This window comes from Populus alba, chromosome 4, assembly GCF_005239225.2.
Source record: "Populus alba chromosome 4, ASM523922v2, whole genome shotgun sequence".
NCBI classification, from domain to species: Eukaryota; Viridiplantae; Streptophyta; class Magnoliopsida; order Malpighiales; family Salicaceae; genus Populus; species Populus alba.
The window spans coordinates 3343035-3365214 of NC_133287.1; the positions used below are offsets into that span (position 1 = coordinate 3343035).

The window sequence follows — 22180 nt, forward strand, 5'->3', positions numbered from 1 at the left end:
CTAAAAGAACCAATTATTGATTTTAACTCGTCATCTATTAGGTAGAACAACATGATCATATTTTCATTTTCAGTTGTTTTCGAGGGCTGTCCTATAAAATATAGAGTAATAATAAAGGACTTCAAAATCTACCTGCTTAATTTTAAATAGATCAATCACCCAAGTCACGCTGGAGTTAAGATTAAAAAAATAATAACTTAAAAAATATATCGAGAAGTTGCTAATATTTTTTTTTACAGTGGAAAAAAATTTAATTAAACCATGCAGGGTTGATCATATGTGACCCGGTTCACATAACAAGTCCAAAACAATCTGAAAAACTAGTAAAAACCTAGTTTAACTTAAATTTTTTTTTTCAAGAATTGATTAAAAAATAACAAAATTAAATTTTTTTAAAAAAATAAAATAAAAGAACAACCTGAGTCAATCCATCACACCTATGACTAGAGTTATAAGATCGAGATAACTTTATAGAAAAAAAATTTGAAATAACAACCTGATTTAACATTGGTTAACCTGCTAAGCCTGCGTTTCTAGTTATAAATCTGAGATAACCCAAAAAAAAAAAAAAAATTGCAAAGCTTAGTTCCCAACTAATCTTGTTGGACCTAATGTTGAATTATGAAATTGAAAAAAAAAAAGAATCAAAAAATGACATAAAAAACAACTTGAGTTAATTCTCTAAGCATTATTATCGAGTCATGAGATATTAATAGGCTAATAAAAAGCAAACCAAAACAAATTATAAAACTTAATTCTCAATTAAATACACTATTAAATGATAAAATTGGAGAAAAAGTTAATTAAGAAAAAAAATAAAAAAACTCGAGTCAACTAGGTTAACTCGTTAAACCCATGACAAGTGTCATAAGACTATAACAACCTAATTAAAAAAATTCAATGTTGAAGAACCCATGACCCAATCATGAGACTAAGATAACTTTATAGAAAGAAAGAAAAATTACCCGATTTAAATGGGTTAATTTACCAAAACTCGCTATCATAGTCATGAAATTAAAATAACTTTATAGAAATCAAATCAAAATAAATTATAAAACTCAATTTACAACTAACTCGATGTTGAATTATAAAATTAAAAAAAAAATCAATTAAAAAACAACACAAAAAACAACTCAGGTTAACCTGCTAAGCATAATTCTCGGGTTATGAGACCAATATAATCTCATATAAAACAAATCAAAACAAATAATGAATCATAATTTCTAATCAATTTAATATTAAATAATAAAATTAAAAAAAAATCGAGTAAATCAAATTACTTAATCAAACCCATGACCCGTAACCTAAGTAGAAAACCAAACTGATCAGACTGAGCAAGAATCAAGATTTGGTCACAAGCTAGGTATGTACGTGATAGTGTCATATGTTCAATGTTTCACATGATAATCGAGTAAAGAGAAGACAGCACCATGCATGTTTCCATATTTTGATACGTCCAATGGACTGGCAACTTTGAAGAGTGGCTGAGGCAGTGTCCTTGCTTCCGGCAATTATGATGCTGCCACCGCTGTTGGTCGGGTTGCTTCCCACTTTTTCTTAAAAAAAATAATAGAAATGTCTATGCATGGAGGTTTCTAGAATGGCTTTTCCTAATTATCTTTCCTTTCGCCATAGCGTGACCGTCCCTTTCCCTGTCTCGACTTCAATGTTTATTTCTGTGGTTGCATTATTTTTTAAAAAAATTTTAATGATTTTGTGTTTTTGTTTTTTAAGAAATAGTTCTTTAGATGTTTTTCTTGATAGTTTTAACAATTCTGTTTACTTTTTTAATTCATTGCTTAATGGATTAAAATCAATATCAATTTGATATGATATTGTGAACATCACTACCATGTAATTGGGTTGGACTCGGTGGTGGAGGACAAAATCAATCTAGAGATAAGCTGTTTTAAAGGGTTTTATGATAATTTAGTATAGAATTGCAGTAGTTTTGTTTTTTTCTCTAATTATATAAAAAAATATTTATTTAGTAAAATAATTTTTGTTTCTCTCATTGAATTTTATGTATAATTACTTTCAAATCTTAAATTACAAAATTTAAAATAATATGTTTCTTACTCCTAAGTCATGCAGGAGGTAAGATTAAAAAAAAAATCTACCTGCTTTAGTTTTAAATAGATCAATCACCTAAGTCATGCTGGAGGTAAGATTAAAAATAAATTAACTTAAAGAATATATCTAGACGTTGCTAATATTTTTTTTCTAGTAAAAAAAATTAAACCATGCATAATTGATTATATGTGACCCAATTCACTTAATAAATCCAAAAACAATTGGAAAAGATTAGTAAAAACCTAATTTGACTATAATTTTATTTTTTTTCAAGATGAGCTAAAAAAATTTAATTTAAAAAAGAAGATAAAAGAATGACCTGAGTCAATCCACCATACTTATGACTCGAGTCATGAGATCGAAATGACCTCATAAAAATAATAATCAAAATACCAACCTAATTTAACATGACTTACCCTACCAAACCTGAATTCATGGTAATAAGTATGTGATAACCCAGGAAAAAACGAATAAAAAATTGCAAAGCTTAGTTCCCAACGACTTGTCAGATCTAACGTTGAATTATGAAATTTTTTTTAAAAAATCAATTAAAAAGATGACATAAAAAGCAACTCGAGTTAACCCTCTAAGCATTATTCTAAGGTCATGAGATATTAAAAGGCTAATACAAAACATAGCAAAATAAATTATAAAACTTAATTTTCAATCAAACACTATTAAATGATGAAATTGGAGAAAAAATCAACTAAAAAAAAAACTCGAGTCAACTAGGTTAACTCGCTAGATCCGTGACAAATGTTATGCGACTAGAGCAACCCAATAATAAAAAAAATTCAATGTTGAAGGACCGATAACCCAATCATTAGACCAAGATAACCTTATAGAAACAAAGAAAAATTACCAAATTTAAATGTGTTAATCTGCCAAAACTCGTGATCTGGTCATGAAATTAGAATAACCTAGGGGTGTTCACGGTCCGGTTCGGTTCGGTTTTAACATAAAAATTCAACCGAACCGGAAAATATCATTTCTTGTTAATATAACCCGAACCGAACCGAAAACCGGTTCAAACCGAACCGATTTTGTTCGGTTCGGGTCGGTTTTTTAGCCTTAAAAACCAGAAAAACCGAAACTAATAAAATAAAATAAAACTTTTGGGGAAAAGAGAAGGGAAAGGGTGAGTGGGTTGGAAAAGTTTTGGGGAAAAGGGAAGGGGGAGGGTGAGTGGGGTGCAAAGGTTTTGGGGAAAAGGGAAGGGGGATGGTGATGGTGAGTGGGGTGCAAAGATTTTGGAGAAAAGGGAAGGGGAATGGTGAGTGGGGGCCGGCGGGTATTGGAGTGGGGGCCGGGTGCAAAGGTTTTATATTTTGTTTTAGATTCAATTAAACCGGTTCGGTTTAGTCCGGTTCAATCGGTTTATTCAATAACCCCATAAAAATCAAATCAAAATAAATTTTTAAGCTCAATTCCCAACTGACCATATATTGAATATGAAATTGAAAATAAAATTTAATTAAAAAAATACACTAAAAACAACTCAAGTCAACTCAGGTTAACCTCCAAAGCACAATTCTTAACACAATTCTTGGGTTATGAGACCAAAATAACCTAATAAAAAGCAAATCAAAATAAATCATGAAGCATAATTCTTAATCAACCCAATATTAAATAATAAAATTTGAGGGAAAATAAATTAAAAAAGAAAAAGAAAAAAACCTGAATAAGTTAAGTTAACCAGCCAAACCCATGACCCGTGTCATGAGTGGGATTATCAAATAAAAACAAATTCAATGTAAAAAAAAGAAAAAAACACTGATTGAAAAACTAAGAAAAAAGAAAAAAAAAAAAACCCGAGTCATTAAGCCATCAAACCCATAAGCTTTGTCATGAGTGTGGGACAACCTAATAAAAAACAAATTTAATATTAAAGGATAAATTAAAAAAAAAATTAATTGAAAAAAATCAAAGAAATAAAAAAATAAAAATAAAACACTATTCTAATAAATAGGTGTTTTGTGAATAGAGATATAGTAAAATCCTCTTTTTTAGTTTTTTTTTTTTGAATGATGAAATGATGAGAAAAAAAATTAATTAAAAAAAAACTTGAATTAACCAAATTCACTTACTAAATTCATGGCTCTCAATAAAAATGATATATAATATTGAAAGATGAATTTTTTTTTTAAAGCAATAATTAAAAAAAAAAACTAGTCAACTATGTTATCTTTTTAAAACCATGACCAATGTCATAAAAATGAGATAATCCAATAAAAAAATCAATATTAAAAAATGACATTGAAAATCAACCCATCTCTCGACAAATCAACCAATGAACCAAGGCTAGGCACGTCTGGGTTTTCAACATAACATGATTTGTTTCCAAGTCAAGATGCTCTATCTAACTAAAGTCTGTTCAAAGTTCAATTAGAAAGATGGACTTGCAAATCAAACCTTTCCGAGGCAGACATTTCTGTTGAAGGGAGATTTGAAGACAGCAATTACTTTCAACTTTTTATTCTCCTTCTTTTTCAAATTTAGTTTCAGCTTAATTTTACAAGTTACATATCACAAACAAAATATATTAGCATATCTTTCAACTTATCTCTTACTGTCTGAAAAGAATACCTTCTGTTCTTCTTTTCTGGTAATAACTCCTAAAGGATCTTGATCTTTCTTGTTTCCAAGGATTCCAAGGGTTTCCTGGCTTGCAGACCGAACATCGCTTCCATCTTCCTCTAAGATGGGGTCAGGATATACATCTTGCAGGCATGGGAAGCAACATATGCAGTCAATCCATGAAGTTTTCTCATCGAAACAAATGAGTGCTGCGATGCAAAGACGAAAATGGTATGTTTGAATATAGAAACTGCATTCGTTCTGTTATCTATAAAACAACAATTTCATTTCTCATCATCCGATAGCTGAATCAAAGAGCCTTTTTCCAGCAGGCAAAGGAATTGAAACATGCTTACAATTAGCTTGAAGTAAAATGAAATGTTTAGTATACCGCCCACAGGTCTCTGACAACGACAGGATTATATGGAGAAAGTCCGATTTCCCTCCATCCCACGGTTATAGGGGCCCGAGATCCACTTCTATTCCATAGCACTACTGCAACTCTCTTCCTCGACAACAACCCTGCCCAAATCTGCAACAAATATTTAGCGTTGTTAATACTCTGATAGTAGAGGGGAAAACGGTGTTGAGAACACACCTCTAGGCCAGCTTTTGCTCGTATTTTCCTGCCTTGAAGTCCCAATGGATCCTGATTAACATCTATAACTTCCTTGTTTCCCAGGATTCTAAGAGTTTCATGGCTTGCAGATTGGACGTCGCATCCAATGAGTAAAGGAGCCTATCAGAACAAGGCTGTGGATTATGACAAGTTGCAGTAACGGACATGAGAAAGGTTTAAGATTCAGAGACGCACTTTCATGAGAGCCCAGATACTAAAATGAGAGCGGTACTCCTCTAAGCTCATCCCTCCGTTGCCTACTTCTAACATGTCAGGATCTATGAGGATTGTTAAATATGGCAAACATAAGTAAATTTTGCAGCAAAGAAATTGTCTATTTTAATATTTTGTTGCACAAGAGCTGCATAGTTTCACACAAGATGGTGATTTTCAAAGCAGAACTGCATAGTTTCAGTTGCAGTTTACCGTTCCATCTGCCAGGTCCGGCATATCTACCCCAAATGTTGTTTTCATCTGCGATTGATATCACACTGAAACAATCATGGATGCAAAATCAATTTATTGGCTAGAATATAACATGGAATGAAGATGAAAAGCCAGAAGGAGAAAGGAACAAAAAACCAGGACCTTTCCCATGTGTCTTTAATATCCCCTGTAGTTCTCCAAGCATTGCCATACAAACCAGCCCATTTCGCCGGATACTCTTGTCCCCTGTGAGATTGTTACTTTGTAAGAGTTTTGTCAAAAAACATCAAACATTAAATAAATTTCTGTGCTGCTTCATTGAAACTGTGCTAGATAAACATACAGACAGAACATGCCAAAGAGGAATTTATGCGTAATCACGCAAATTACCATTCACATAACGAGTAAAGAATCGGCCGCCCAACCTTCCTCAATGCATAACTCATCCTAGCATACCTGTCACCAGAGGATAAGGAATTCCATCTGACACAAGTGAATGAAGTTACACAAAAGTTATGGTTACCTATCCTGAGGTTTGGAACCGTCATGGTAGCAATTATCATACTTCAAGTAATCAACTCCCTGAGACAAAATGGACATATAGTTAATTAATTTTTCAGCTTTTCCCAGCTACATCTAAACAACTGTAAGTCATGTCAATGAAGCCGCAACAGATTACGACACCGACCCATTCAGCAAAGGTTTTTGCATCTTGATCTTCATGTCCAAGAGAACCTGGCATTTTCTTGCTGCAGGTTGTGTAACTGAGGAGACCAAAAGGAAAAGTTGAGAGTCTCTTAATATCATTTAGAATTGTTACCATAGGTCCTAGCCATCAAATAGCTGTTTAATTAAAAGAGGTCTACCCTGCATCAGAATATATGCCAAGTTTTAAGCCTTTTGAATGAACATAATCTGCCAGAGCCTTGATACCAGAAGGAAAGGTAGAAGCTTTTGCCCTTAGACTCCCCTTCCAGTCTCTTTTCTCTTCTCCCCAACAATCATCTGCCTTATCAGAAACACTTGGTAAATGTGTGCCATGCTATTGATAGTGACAGCACCAAAATCTTAAAAAATTTATCCACACAAAAAAGGTCTAAAGGAAGCAAGCAATTATGTTACGTACCAATGTTAACATATTTGTATCCAAGTGCCGCCAAACCAGTTGAAACAAGAGCATCAGCTGTTACCCAGAAACCAAACAAGAATCACCAAAAGTCCATTTTGAAAAAAAAAAAAAAAAAGAATTTCTTTCAAGAGGACTTGGATTTTGAATCTCTTGCATCCATAATATGATTTAGTCTAAAGTTGCAAAGAAAGTTTGTAAGACTAAAGTTTGTAAGACTAATTTTAAAATACGACTTGATCATAATCTAGACTCTCATTCTCTCTCAGTTGATTTTTCAGTGGATGTTGGTAGACCTTGATTGGTCTAATTCAAACAAATCCCAAAAGTTATGACTTGTTCATCAAAATTACTTGCAAAGAACACAACAAGCAAATTCCTAGAGCGTTTCTGGTTCAGTACAAGACGGGCAAAGGGCATTGAATCAGTGCGGTATTCACAAAAAAAAAAAAACCCTGTTAAATTAATCCACTGAAACTTCAATTTCAAAACTAATAATGTCAACAAAGACATTCAAAGTCAATTTGAAAAGGGAAAGCCTGCAACAGATTTCAAATGAGCTTTCGTTAAAATTAGCCAGTCCTTTTAAATAATTTAAAATCAAAATACTAGCACTAGCACCTGGTGGCCACAGATCTCCAATATCTACACTGATATTATAACATGAACTATTGAATATCTGCTCATTCAAAAGATCATTGTTTGAACAATTCTCAAGGAGAAAACTTAGCACATGCATAGTCGTGATATATTCCACCATGTTGAAGGAGAAAGTGATGCTAGCTTGCATTGAAGATTGATACATACCAGTAGTCTTAATAGTCCTCTCATCTATATTGCATTGAAAATGATTCCAACTATTCCATCTGCACAGAAAATAAAACATATGTAGTTCAATCAAACTTTGACTATAATGACATTTTCTTTTCTCCACTGCCCAAAAATAAAAAATAAAAAAACACTTTTTTTCCTGGGAAGTTGAATTTTGTACACAATAGTACCCCATTGGTGGTGTTCGAGCCACACCATTGGCCAGAAGGAACTGCGTGTAGTCTTCAAGATTGGCATTGCTCCTGCTGACATTCATACAGTTTATGCTTGCCACAACAAGAACAACATTAACAAAAAGAAAGCTAAATTTAGATCCCATTTTCATATTTTTCAAGCAAGTGATGGGAATGTTGAAACAAGAACGTAGTTAATTAAGATCAAGAAATGGACAAATGTAGATAGGTGATTCATGCATAGAACTGCCCTTCAAGCACGCATGCGGATGCCTGTCGGTGAAGGAGACACGAGCATCTCTTAGATAGATTTGCTTTCATCAATACCGAGATATTGTGCAGGGACAATTTTGTTTTGTCTTGGTAAATAGAAAATAAACAATTTTGCCCCCTATAGTTTTTATTGTTTCCACTTCAGTACCTAAACAAAAATGGCGTGATGCTACTACCTGGCTGCTTCTAAAATTTTCCAATTGTAACAAATTGAATCCCACCGACGTTAAGTCTATATATTGCAAGTGATCTATAATCTATTTAAATTCAAGTCTTAAAATTAATAAAATGATAAAGAACTACCTTCTCACATGACAAGATATAGGTTCCAAGAAACTAATATTATTTAACCTATGATCATAATTGATAAATTTAGAATATTTTAATATATATAGGGATTGTAGGATTCTCAAAAGATGCTAAAAGATATTATGAAAGTTATTATTTTAAATACTTAAGAATTAGTGTGTAATCATAAAAATTAAATTTATGATACTAAATAAATATGAAGATATAAAAATAATAATTTGGATCTTTTACATTATTGTAGAAGGGAAAAGTTGTATTATTCGTTTATTTTATTTGAAAAAAAAAAGAGAATCTTGCATTGAAAAACTATGAAAACCCTTTAAAATGTATTTTTCAAACTAGTACAAATTTAGAAGACTGATTACAAACTCTAGTTTTCTAGGAGAAAAATATTACTTTTGAGCAGTAAATTTTAGTTTTTCCTTTTCTAACTCTAGTTTTTTTTAAAAAAAACTTAGCATTACTCTATTTCGAAGCCATTAAAATGAAGAATTTTCATGAGCTTATTGACACCCATCAAGCATGGGATATAAGAACAAACTTGATTATTGCTCTTTTACGTTATTTACCATCCAATTTCGTCCTTCCTTTACCAAGCCAGACACGGTTTCTAAATGATGACTCGTCGGGCTTGGCTATGCTTTCCTTTCCAGCTTTCCCTTTCGCCATTAATTTGGCATCATCACACTCAAAGCCCTAACTATACCTATAATTTTATTGCAGGTCACTTTCGTTGGAATTATTGAAAGAAGATAAATGTAAGAATAAGATATAAAGTATACCTATAATAAATAAATGTTTTTTTTTTTTAATGATTTTAATTATTATTTTTACATGGTTATGGTTTATTTTTTTATTGGTCCCATTTTGTTAGTTTTAGTTCTTTTAAAAGATATATAGAAATAATATTTATAGGGAAAAAAAATATATTTTAGCATTTTATTTGACTTACCTTTATAAAACAAATAAAAGCTAAAATATTATTTTTATTATTATTATTTTTGGCTATCCTTTTCGCTGCTTCATTGGAGATGCTTTAACAGATAGATGCAAAGGAGAACAGGGGAAGGAAGAGGATCGAACGGACAGAACAGGCGAGAGCTAGAGAGAGACGGACATGGACACAGGCGAGAGCTAGAGAGAGACGGACATGGACATGGGATACCAGTAAAGGGAAGGAATTAAAGATAGAGGAACACACAAAGAAAAACCAACAAAAAGTAAAGGAAAACGAGAATCAGAGGCATCGTAAAACAGAGGAGAGGAGAACAGCCGGCCACCACGCTTCAGTTATCATCTCCATTCCTGCATTGAGGTAAGCCCCGCTTCTTTTGCATTTTAATCCATGGCTGTAGTAGCAGTAAATTAATTCACTTAATACTGTAACAAGTGAATTAATTATAATTCATTAGCTGTTACGCACGTTTGCTATCCAGCCGGGTCACTGCTGTCGATCAATGACCCGGTCAAGTTGAGTCAAGCCTAACTCAAATAGACTGAATTGAATCCAGCTTTTAAAAATAAATAAATAAATAAAAGTAAAAATATAAAAATATTTACTCAAAAAATATATCAAAATAATATATTAGTTTAGCTGTAAACACATTGAGCATTAATGACTATATTCAATCATGAGTGAGTAAAGATATAATGTGGTATTTGGATCCCTAACTTAAAATAACTTAAAATATTTAATGTAGTATATTTATCACAAATGAGCATGAGAAACCCACTAATTATGACATTTCAAATAATTCTAAGGCAAGTATCATATTCACAGAGCACTTAATTATATCTTAATATATTTTTAAAAACATTATGTAACATTAAAATTTATATTTAAACCTAGATCATATTTAATCATTCAACTTATCTTTCAACTTATTAAATTAATGGTTAAAATACAAGTTAGATAAGATAAAAAGAAAAACTAGGAAGTTTTAAAATTTATCTATTAGCTTAAAAAAAAGATTTTCTTGTTAACTAAACATTTTTCTTTGATGAGTACTGTTTTTTTTACTCGGAAATGTATTAAAATATTTTTTTATTTTAAAAAATTATTTTTGATATTAGTATATCAAAATAATCTAAAAATATAAAAAAACATTAACTTAAAATAAAATATTTTTAAAATACAAAAATAAACTGTTCCCAGCAATCTCTTTCTTTTCTTTTCTGGAAATCAAGTACGTGTTTGGCAGTGCGTTCTAAAAATGCTTTTAAATTTTTTTTTTTGAATTAGTATATTTTTGATGTTTTCAAATCATTTTAATATATTGATATTAAAAATAATTTTTTTTTTAAAAAAAAAAATTATTAACATATTTTTTTAAATAAAAAATACTTTACAAAATTATAATAACTACGTTACCAAACACGCCACCATAAATTCCATTTATTTTCCTATCAGGCAACGCATTATTTCCCAAAAACTACTTGTAATGTCACTATGGAAGCCAAAATTTATTGCATGTATAGATTCAATTTAATAATATTCGTACAATCACTAAAGTCAAAGAACAGCTCGCAGAACTGTCTCCTTGGGAATCCCCTCTTCAAAGCTGGTATGCTTTCGGTGATTGTCGGTTGGATCATCATCCATGGTTCTGACTGCTGCTGGCTGCTGCCTTGATCATTGAAAAAGAAAAAAGAAAAAAAGGGGAGAGAACACATAGAAAGTTCCCAATAAGACAGGAAAAATCCGTACGGATGTTCTACTGCATTGTCATTAAGATGTTTATAACTAGCTTGTGTTCTCCCGTCAAAACATATAGAATATGCATATCGATTTCTGTGTAATTTCATTTCTTGTTTTGCATGGAAATTGAACATGAGAGAGAGCTGTGTATAAATATATATGCGTGGCTAATAGCATGTTTGGTAGTGTAATAACGGTTATTTTTTAAATAATTTTTCGTGTTAGAATATATGTAAATGATTTTTTTTATTTTTTAAAAATTATTTTTGACATCAGCACATCAAAACAATCCAAAAAGTACAAACTACACTCAATTTTAACAAAAAAAAAAAATCAAATTTCAAGGGAACACGGTTTTCACCGCGTTCCCAACCATATCCTAAGCAATACAAGGGATATACGCACATACATTTAAGAAAGATTTTGATTTTGGTACGATGTACATATATGAACATAGACGATAACTTGATTTGTCGTCATGCATGGAGAATATTAGTATGGGGAGATTTATGTCTGTAGCTAGCTAAGCTCATGAATGACAAGATGATGACATGTTCAAAGATTCAAGGTATATTCCATCTCGGCTGTTTTTCCTAGATATATCCAAGTTCCATTGAATTTTGATTATTATTTGTTAACCAATTGGTGTATATATTCCCAAAAGAGAGGTTTAAGGTGGCTAGCTCATTCTAACAATTAAATAAAAAAAGAAAACCAAAAACACTACTAGGCCAACTCTTCATACAGATCAAAACAATTTAATTCATATATATTCTAGGGAGGCCCTGCAAAAAAAATGTTTTTTCCAGTCCCTTCCTTTATAATGTTTATAATTTTAATAATGAAATAATTGAAATTTTATTTTTTTTAAATAACTCTTTTAATTTGGCCCCTATTAGTTTTTTTTTTCTTGCTCTGTCCCTATCTAGAGGATCATTATAATATGACACCTTCAATTCAAGAGAGGTGCATGACCTTCTTCTTTACACGTACATTATATATTTGTTTTCATTTATAAATTACTCTCTTATTCAATATGAAATTTGAAGCTAGTAAATTAAAAAAAAAAAATCATTCGATAAACTTAGATATGTTACTTCAAGACCCAATACTTGTTTTCAAAAATTTATGGCTTTCTCGAACCTCACCGCCAACTACACAAAAATTTCGTGGAAATTTGAGTTGAAGTGGCTTTCTCTACATTCTTATCTCTTGTTTGATTATTTTTTAATTAGGTTTTGGTTTTCAATGCACGCCCGCACCTACTGTCGTGCACTATCTGTCATTTTGTCAGGCCTTTTCCATCATGACTCATGATCACACAATCGTTCTAATTTCTTAATTAAAGGAGAGATAATTGTCGAGAAAGGCATTTTCGCAGCATAACATCTTCAATTTCGTAGCTAGAGAGGGAGAGAAAATTCATTCCCAAGATCAAAATAAAAATAAAAATGGAGTAAAAATACAGGCTCATCCATATGATCATCATATCTGCATTTTCAATTATTGCTGGAAATTTTTATTTGAAATTAATGAACATACAAATTACAAGTATGGTTCTTGAACAAAATATATGTGCAACTTAAAAAACAAGACATCATTGATTACACGATAGCAACAATCATTGATCGATACTTACTTTGAGCTATCTAGTTTCCCTGTTAATTATTTGTAGCATCTTAATTTTATTTCTTACATTTGCAGGAAAAAAAATCTGAATGAAGAATTGATCGTTAACTAAAATTAACAAATAAAAGAATTTGATGCTTTTTTAATTGATTAATTAAGTCATGATGCATGTGGTTTTGTATGCGTATGTGTGCTTCATCTTGATTCTCGTCCGTAATAATTCTTCATGAAATATGCACGGTGCTTGTGTATTTCTCCTGCATCCACTTCGATCAAATTATGCACAACCGCATCCATTGCTGTCTTTAAGAATTGAGACCAATTCCTGCGTTAAGAAAAACTCAAGATTAGTTATGTATTAATTAGACATATATACATGTATAAATCAGACATTAAAACATAATATAGCAGCAAGAACTAACAAAATGATAATGGTAGCAGAGTATTTTAGTTTTAAATTATGAATTATCAACATTTTGTGCTGCAAATCAAGAATGGTATAGTATACATACCCTTCAAGTGTGTCAAATGTAAGTCCAACGGTGTACTTTGCCTCTTCGAGAGCATATGTAAACCTTTGCAGCTCTTCGCCTGAACAAAGCCCATTATCCTTGACATGGAGCTGAGACGGTTTGACATCACAGAATATAGGTATAACTCTTTTCTTTGTCTCCATTAATAAAGCCAGTTCATGGAGACAAAAGTATGACTCACAATAACGGGGAGAAAAGACAGCAACCCCGACCTTACATTCATGGATAGCTCTATCAATGCTGTCAAATAGTTTGTCACCAGGTCTCATGTTCTTGCTGTCCAAGAATGGATGGAGCCCGAGTCTAGAAAGATGATCAAAGAGCAACCCAGAAATGGTCCTCTTCGTGTCGATGCACCGATGATTAATGAACACATCACAGGGTGCGGGTGCTGGTCTTTTAAGGGATTGGATTTGGTTACGGTGGTTCAAGATTTTACGACATAAGTTCTTGGCTGTTGATGCTAAACGCTGCTGCATGGCTTGATGAAGAAGCTAAGAAAAAAATAAACAACGATAATTTGTGTACAATAACAATATTAAGAACTCGATTGCTTTGTATTATTTTTTATTTTCGACTTGTCCTTGCTCTGCCGGTGAGATCGAATTTTTATAGGTGACAGCGTGAAAGGACAGAAAGACTGAATTTCATTTTTGTTTGATTTCAAGGCATGGAATTCCAAATTCGGACCGACTACTCATGAGAAAATACCTGGTATTTGTTGAGGCAAGACACAGCAAAAAAGAAGTAAAAATATTTTAAGGTATTTGACTCTCTTGTCTTCCTGAAAATTAAAACCTTCAAACACGTTTATTTATTTTATTTATTTATTTAAAGATCGCTGACATGGTCACTCTTATAATGGGTTGTGAATTCATATTTTTCTGTTTCCCTTTTTTGGAACGATAAACTATAAAAGGGTGAATTTCTTTTGGCCCCATCACAGCACATCTTTGTTTTGGTCCCCGATCATATAACTTTTTTTTTAATTTTAAATTGCTTGGATCTCCGTTACTTTGATGTCATTCTCATCAACATATATGCCTAAACTTCGGCTGTTCTTTAATTTTTTCTATTTATTTAAGATCGTTGACATGGTCACTCTTATAATGGGTTGTGAATTCATATTTTTCTGTTTCCCTTTTTTGGAACGATTATCTATAAAAGGGTGAATTTCTTTTGGCCCCATCACAGCACATCTTTGTTTTGGTCCCCGATCATACAACTTTTTTTTTTTTTTTTTAATTGCTGGGATCTCCGTTACTTTGATGTCATTCTCATCAACATATATGCCTAAACTTCGGCTGTTCTTCAATTTCTATTTGTTTTGGTGATTTAAAATTGAAGTATAATATTTTGTGATTAATAATTTAATGACTTTTACTGTTTAGTAAATTGCGGCTGATCTTCCTAGCTCTTTTCACCTACCTTCATATTCTAATTGTTCAGAAGAGTTTATACTTCGCAGTCTTGTTGAACATATCATGGTGATAATTACTTGTAATAAGTTTCTATACGAGAAATATATATTTCATGGTATGCAGCGTGACACACAGAAGTCTTCATTTTTTTAAGATGAAGTAATAAAGTAAAGTATCGTGGAACACAAAATCCAAATGGTCAAGAAATGTAGTTAATTTTTTTTTTTCACGTAGAGCAGGGTGTACGTATACAATATTTCCATTAATAAATATTGCAGAAATTAGATTTTCAAAATAGTAATTGATCCGTGCATATAATTTGTTCCAGGAACGATCGATAATGCCCTAATTGTTCAGGAGGCCATCCACCATATGCACAGGTCAGGGAATGAAATTGGTATTTTGGCAGCAAAGATTGACATGGAAATTAAAGATTTGTGACATAATAGATCGAGATTCTTTACAGGCGACCTTAGAAAGACTTTGGTTTCCCTAATATTACGGTTCAGCCTGCCATGTTCTGTGTAAAGTCTTCCTCTCTTACTCTTCTAAGCTGCCATCTTTTGCTCCAACTCGTGGCCCTCACCAGGGCGATCCTATGTCTCCTTGCTTGCTTGTTCTTTGTATGGAGAAATTGGCTTCTTTGATTAGTAAGAGAGTAATTAGTGCAAAACAATGGAAACCAGAGCGCTGCGCACATATCCAGAGGAGGACATGGCATCCCCGCTCATTTTGCGCGGTTGATGTTTTGCTTTTCTCCATGGCCCAAAAGTCACGGGTTAGTCAGAGTCATCGCGAGCACTCTTTCCGGCCTTAATGCATAACAATAGTCAACTCTCAGAAATCAAGGGCCATATGCTCCAGATGTGCAAGCTGTGGCCATCCATCTCATACGTGATCGATGGTGTATCTGTATCTCCTTTTCATAAGTTTGAGGGAGATGTTGAGGGGACCTTGGGAGATTGATATTCTTCATTCACTCAGGAAAGCAAACTCATGTGCTGATTATCTGGCTAAACATGAAGCCAAAAGGATGGAGTCCAGTCGAATATATATAGGAGTAGCCTCCAGATGAACTAGGTAGCCTCCTGCTAGCTAATTCTATATATGAGCATTGTGTTTCTTAATTAGAGTGTAGTTCTTCTGTTTAATTTTTACTTGTGACAAAAAAGAAGAAGAAGATTAGTACGTAGTCATCTTGATAGTTGTGTTCGTTAATTAGTGATGATTATGCTCAATAATCGCAAAGACGTATTCCAAAAAAAAAAAAAAAAATATATATATATATATATATAAATTAAGATCTTCTAGTAATATTTTTTAGGAACATGAACATTCATATTTTAAATCCTATGTATATAAACAATATGGAAGGCTCAGAGCCAAAGGGATTATTTGTTAGTTACTAGAAATTAGTTGTTGAAAATAAGCTAATAATTAATTTCTCCTGGAACATTTTAATATTCTCCTTGAAAAATCAATTAAATTTCATTGACCAAAAGCATTTAAACAGGAAATGACTACGATCTGAACACAAGAAATTAATAATCGTTTTAAAAGAATTATATGCATCCATCAGGAGAGGAAATAAATTATAATTTTTGAGGGGCCCGTGCAAGATCATCTTTGCCCCCCCGGACCAATCCCTGGTGGCATGTACGTGTATTTTGAGGACAAGAACCAGGTTCCTTCCCCTCCTTCTTCGTTTATGACCCAGAGAAAAGTAATCAATGGAAGAAGTACTGTAATTCGTCATGGAAGCCGATTTTAGTTAATTAATTGTCTCCCAAGCTTTTGTTTGAATGCTTGGCCCGTGGAATTGACAACGTGTGGTTATGATGGCGACTATTGCCTTCCCAGAGGACGGCAAAATTAAGGAATTTACACTTCATATTTGAGGGCCAATATTAGTGATTTTCTTGTTTAATAACTATTTTTTAATTGAGAATTAGTATTACAACTTGATTATCAAAAACAAGAATATTAAACTTTGTGGGCGCCGCAAACCGGCCTTACTACGAATTTAAAGGTTTGTAGTGGTCTCATGCATGGTCTGTCAAAGATGAGTAACCAACAAGAAATTCCACGAATTTTAGCAATTATATTAAGACTATTAATTGCATGTATATATATCACGATTTTCTATTTTATTTAATTTCTTCCTTGTTTTATTTTGGTTTAATGACACTATAAGCACACGTGAGATTATTTATGACATAGACATCCCTGTGATTTCAATATATATATATATATATATATATATATATATATATATATATATGAGTTGGTCGGTTTGTAAAGGAGGAGTCAAGCCGTCCATGATCCAGCTGTTTAATTTTTTCATGATTATCTAACCATTTTTTCTTTTTCTTTTTTCTAAAATTAAAACCAATAAAAAATATGGCATGTATCCCTCCTTTAGTTAAAAAGTTATAATTAATAATTAAAAAAAAGTATTTTGATCATAGATAAAAGAACTCTTAATATCGAATGGACCAAACCACATTTACTCAATTGTCCTAATTAAAACGATATAAGTGTCTTTACTTAAAATAAATAACACAAGAGCAATTGATATAATTAAACCTATTAATTATTTAGTTATTACTTACTAATGCTAATAATACATTTTATGATAGAGTTGAATGATTTACAAGGTAATACGAGGAATTTGATTTTTTTATTTTTTATAGTAACAGTTCCAGTGACCTGATATATAATCATTCTCATTAATTATCAGGACTTGAATCAAGCTAAGTCAATGCAAAATTATCAAGTGAGTGTTGTTATCTTAAATTATATAGGCATTTTTTTTATATAAATTATATATGTGGGATCTACAAAGGACACATCACTTGACAATAGTTGGTTAATAATAAGTAAAATGATGTATGAGTAGAAAATCACATAATGGTTTTGATGAAGTTGTAAAAAAACCTTAGATATAAATTAATTTTTTTTTTGTTATGTATTAGGTTTGTGGAGTAATAAATGGGTTTTCTTGAAAAACCAATACCTTGTTGAGATAAGACACCTTCCAATATTAAATAAGTAAGTATGGGTCGAGTTCGAGTTAGGGCGTGTACCTCTTGTAAGAGTCTAGAATATCCGGGGTTTTACTTACTCACCTGAGTCCACAAAGTGCGCTTTCCGGAAGGTGGGGTTTCCTTGAATTAAAAAAAAAATATGGGAAGAAAAATTAATATACATGAAGATAAAAATAAAATAACATTATAGAGAATGTGTATTTAGGTGTGATGGTCTGGAACATTATATGACCTCACCTAATCCGACTATGAATTTGTATGATTATGAATGCTTTGGCTTTGTATGAATTTAATAGTTTTTACTTTAAGCCCTACCTCTCATCTTATAATCTTTGACTTGTCTACTAAAGTGGGCTATATACAATCAATTAAGTAAATATTTTCTCATTCAGTAATCCATATTCATGTATCATTATGTTCTTATCACACACATTAACCAAAACAAGACTATTATAATCAATATTGAGTAATCCATATTTATTCTAATATTTTGATCAAATGGTTAGTTGAATTCAATTGAAACCACTCATCCTTTATTATTGATTTTTTTTCATGAGATTTTTGTGTTGTTGTTGTTGTTGTGTAGTTATCATAACTTATATCATTGCATTTAGTGATTGTTTTAATGCATGAATATTTTGCATAATTAAATAGAATTTTGTAAAATAAAAGGACAATGAGTTCTATGAAAAATAAAAACATCATAAAGGTAGAATATGTCTTACTTGAATTTAGCCATATTTTTTTATGATCATATTATTTTTTAACTTTTATATACAAAGTTAAGCATATATGAATAGAATTTTTAATAATATTATGTTTGATAGTCTAGTTTGAGAAGTTTAAATTTCAATGATTAAAGTTTATAAGTAAAAAATAATTAGAGAATGTTGGATCACACAAAACATTGATTAATGATGAGTAGGCACATGTATGTGTGTGTGTGTGTGTATATACATACATAACTCATTTCAAATCTAGTCAAGTGTATGGCTATATATGAAATGAGTGGGTTCTTATACATGCACCTCATTTCATATCTAGGAAAGTGTACGATTGAATTTTTATTGTATTTTAATGTTCATTTAAAATAGATAAATTTAGTTGTTAACTCCTAACTAATTAATTGAATATAATTATAGAAAAAAAAATTAAGATGAAAGTCCTATGTCACAATCGTAAGACAAATATTAGATGATAGAGGCTTAGGTGGGTATTGACTTTTAATCTTCAATAAATTATTGGTATTAATAATGAATAAGTTGTTGGTGTTGTTACCATCTATTTTAGTTTAAAAATTGCATTTTATATCAATGTAATTGCTAAAATTAATTGTGTTTTTTTTTTCTTCAAATCAAATTACATGGCTGAAAACTCATCAAGCGGTGCTATTTACATGGTTTCAACTACTACAAGAATAGATGATCCAACATGGATTCATGGGCAAATAGTTGTTGGTACAAAGAACTCAAGTATACGAGTTTATTGTAGCAAAGGGATTAATGATGGTGGTATTACTCATCTAAAGTATCAACATGCTTGTATTAAAGGCTATGTTGAAGCTTGTAAGAAGGTTTCTCCATAAGTGCAATGTAAAATGTTGGGAGAGGACTTGACCATAAAGAAAGAGACTTAGAGCTGATATTGAAAAATCTCAATCACTTTCCAATGATGAAGCAAAAAAAGGTGATAATGCAAATCTTACTTTAAGTGATATCACTTTCCAAGCCTTAATAACATTGATATGTTGAATAAGTAGATTTGTGAAGAACCTCGTTTTTTTTTATAAAGAGGATATAAGTTAGGGGATTATTAAGGCACCTTTATCTACTTTAATTTTAGAGATGAAGAGACATATTTTAATGGCCAGAAAGAACTTATTGGAAATGACCATCTATTGAAATGCCTAGTTGATAACTTTTTCTACATGCCACCATAAGATCAAGATCCTTATTTTTATGTTAAAGATGTAGATAATGTTTGATTTATGTTTTTGTTTTTGTTAAAACATTTTACTTTCACAATATTTTGATATTTTATTTAAATTGAATTATTTTAAGTTAAAGTTCTATTTAAACTTGATTATTTAGGAATATTTTAAATTTTAAAATTATATTTGTTTGTTTGATATTGTGTTTGTATTATATAATTTAAAATTAATTTATCTTCAATTATAATTATATTTAGTTATTTAATCTTTTGAATTATATATATAGTATAACCCTAAAATGGTATGCCAGGACATTTTGGAATCAAAACATGCTACTCTAATTGAAAAAATAGAACGCCAGTCAGAACGGAATTCACGTTTTCTTTAGATTAATTTCATTTTACTACCTAAAGTATATGAGTTCTATCACTTTTTATCTAAATATTTGTTATTTACCAATTACCCCACTCACGTGTCAGCAATTTATCAATAAAATCCTTTGGTCCATCTTTGTTAGCAAAACTAAATGAAAATAACTGTTATATAAAATTCAATTTCCACCCCAAAAGTATAAGTACTTTATCAATTAACTCCTGAGAAACTTCTCATATGATACATTTAAATATCTATTTTCAAAGCAAATTCACAATAAAAATAAGAAAAACCATGAAAAATATAATTAATTTTAATTTTAATCAATAATAAACGTAAAAACACAAAATTCACTTAATTTTTTTTTTAAAAAAAAAACTTTGAACATTAAAATCATTAAATACCCGAACATCACTACAAATTTAATAAATCGTAATTTGTTCATTTCAAAATAGAAAACCAAAGTAAAAAATCAACATGCTAAATATGCTAATTTTAATTGATTTGATTGTAAAAAAAAAAAAAAACAGAAATTTATGGATTTGATGCACAGAGAAGCATAGAGTCTTATTATAGATTATAAAGATTGCTACCATTGGTTTCATAAATGAAATTTGATGTGTTGGCTCTAATAAAGTGATAACATAGAGAAGCTTAAAATAGTGAGATTTTTTTTTAATATGTAAAATTAGCATATATAGCGTGTTCAAATTTTATTTTTATAAAAAAATAAATGAACTATATGTATTTTTTATTAATTCAATTTAAAGTGAATTTGAATTTATGTGTTTCACTATTTTATGATTTTGTTGTTTAAACATTATAAAAATATTTGAACTTGTATTAATTAAACTATAATAAAATGAACTATATATATATATTTTTTATTAATTAAGGAGTTAATTGAAAAACTATAATTTTGGAGGGGGATTGAAATTTATAAAATATAAAAGCATTTTTCGTTTGTTTTTGGTACGGAGATAGTTGGAGGGACTTTATTGATAAATAGATGAAATAATACAGGGTGATTAATAAAAAAAAATAAAATTAGATTTTATTTTTTTATAAAACCTATATATTTTAGAACGGTAAAATAAAATTAAACCCTGTTGATATTATGGTAAAGAACTAATTAACTATGCAATCCAAAATTGTAAACTATAATTTATAACATAATTTATTATACAAAGTTTATGACATATTCCTAAAAGAAAAGTTTGGAAGTCACTAGATAATTGGATCTTCTCTTTATGCGTGTGTGTGTATTTTCTATCTATGTTTTAGTATAAACTAGTTTTGGTGCCAGTCTTCACCACAAGGCCAAACTATTTTTTTGTATAAAAAATAATATTTAAGTATTGAAATGGGGTTAAGGACATAAAAAAGTAGTTACAATAAATATGTAACAACACTAGTTAAAGCTAAGATAACATCGCTTATATTTGAACAACATAGGCCATCCATAATGAAAAAAAGATAATAAAAAATAAAATTATATTACGAAAGCCTGTTGTTTATCCCCGGAAGCATTTATATGCCCCTTTCAAAGTGCATGGCCCCAACATGCCAATTTAATTAAAAAAAATATTTAAATGTTAAAAACCGAGGCTGAAAGACCCTAATACTCCTAACCCTAATTACTTGCATTTCTTGGATTCAAAGGCGCATGTGTAATTTGATTGTCTATAAAAAAAAATACCAAAATATTTTTGTCCTTATTGTGTTTATTCTTGAGGGTATTTTTGTTATTTTACTATTATTAAAAATATTAAATAGAAAAAGTACTCAATTAAATCTACAATAACTAATAAACTGTGTGAATATATATATATAATAAAAATCCTTTGGCTCCAAGGCAAGTTGTGGTTTTTTTTTTTTTTTTTTTTTTTTTAAGGCCATAGACATCACTTGACTATTATAATGAATGGTGGATTATCTCTGTAGCTACAAAAAACCCCATTTTTCTTTTTATTTGTTTTTTTATCAGTTATTATTATTATTATTATTATTATTATTATTATTATTGTTGCTACTAAAACTACTACTATTATCATCATCATAACCATCACCACACCACTATTATTATTATTATTATTATTATTATTATTATTATTATTATCACTGCTGCTACTACTATTACTAT

The 22180-nt window shown here is 30.6% G+C and overlaps 2 protein-coding genes across 2 annotated transcripts; both read right to left on the reverse strand.

Annotated features, from left to right (window-relative positions):
- Positions 1-4518: 4518 nt before the first annotated feature.
- Positions 4519-8141, reverse strand: LOC118047349 (alpha-galactosidase). Its single transcript, XM_035056622.2, has 13 exons — positions 7823-8141; positions 7629-7687; positions 6822-6878; positions 6562-6700; positions 6384-6459; positions 6219-6277; positions 6086-6151; positions 5858-5941; positions 5696-5760; positions 5465-5547; positions 5249-5389; positions 5042-5182; positions 4519-4859 (listed from the first exon to the last, which is right to left on the reverse strand). The coding sequence occupies exons 1-13, from the start codon at positions 7975-7977 to the stop codon at positions 4770-4772; spliced, it is 1215 nt and encodes a 404-aa protein (XP_034912513.1). The 5' UTR covers positions 7978-8141; the 3' UTR covers positions 4519-4769.
- A 4788-nt stretch (positions 8142-12929) lies between these two features.
- Positions 12930-13746, reverse strand: LOC118047262 (probable 2' cyclic ADP-D-ribose synthase BdTIR). Its single transcript, XM_035056507.1, has 2 exons — positions 13247-13746; positions 12930-13059 (listed from the first exon to the last, which is right to left on the reverse strand). The coding sequence occupies exons 1-2, from the start codon at positions 13744-13746 to the stop codon at positions 12930-12932; spliced, it is 630 nt and encodes a 209-aa protein (XP_034912398.1).
- Positions 13747-22180: the final 8434 nt, after the last annotated feature.

Bases quoted from the DNA above. Each gene is read 5' to 3' on its own strand.
- LOC118047349 (XM_035056622.2), bottom strand. From the start codon at position 7,977: ATGAAAATGGGATCTAAATTTAGCTTTCTTTTTGTTAATGTTGTTCTT. The intron at 6,152-6,218 runs GTAACCATAACT...CTCTGGTGACAG, and splicing joins GGTTCCAAACCTCAGGATAG to GTATGCTAGGATGAGTTATG. The intron at 5,942-6,085 runs GTAATTTGCGTG...ACAATCTCACAG, and splicing joins CTTTACTCGTTATGTGAATG to GGGACAAGAGTATCCGGCGA.
- LOC118047262 (XM_035056507.1), bottom strand. From the start codon at position 13,746: ATGCAGCAGCGTTTAGCATCAACAGCCAAGAACTTATGTCGTAAAATC. The intron at 13,060-13,246 runs GTATGTATACTA...TTCTTAACGCAG, and splicing joins ACATTTGACACACTTGAAGG to GAATTGGTCTCAATTCTTAA.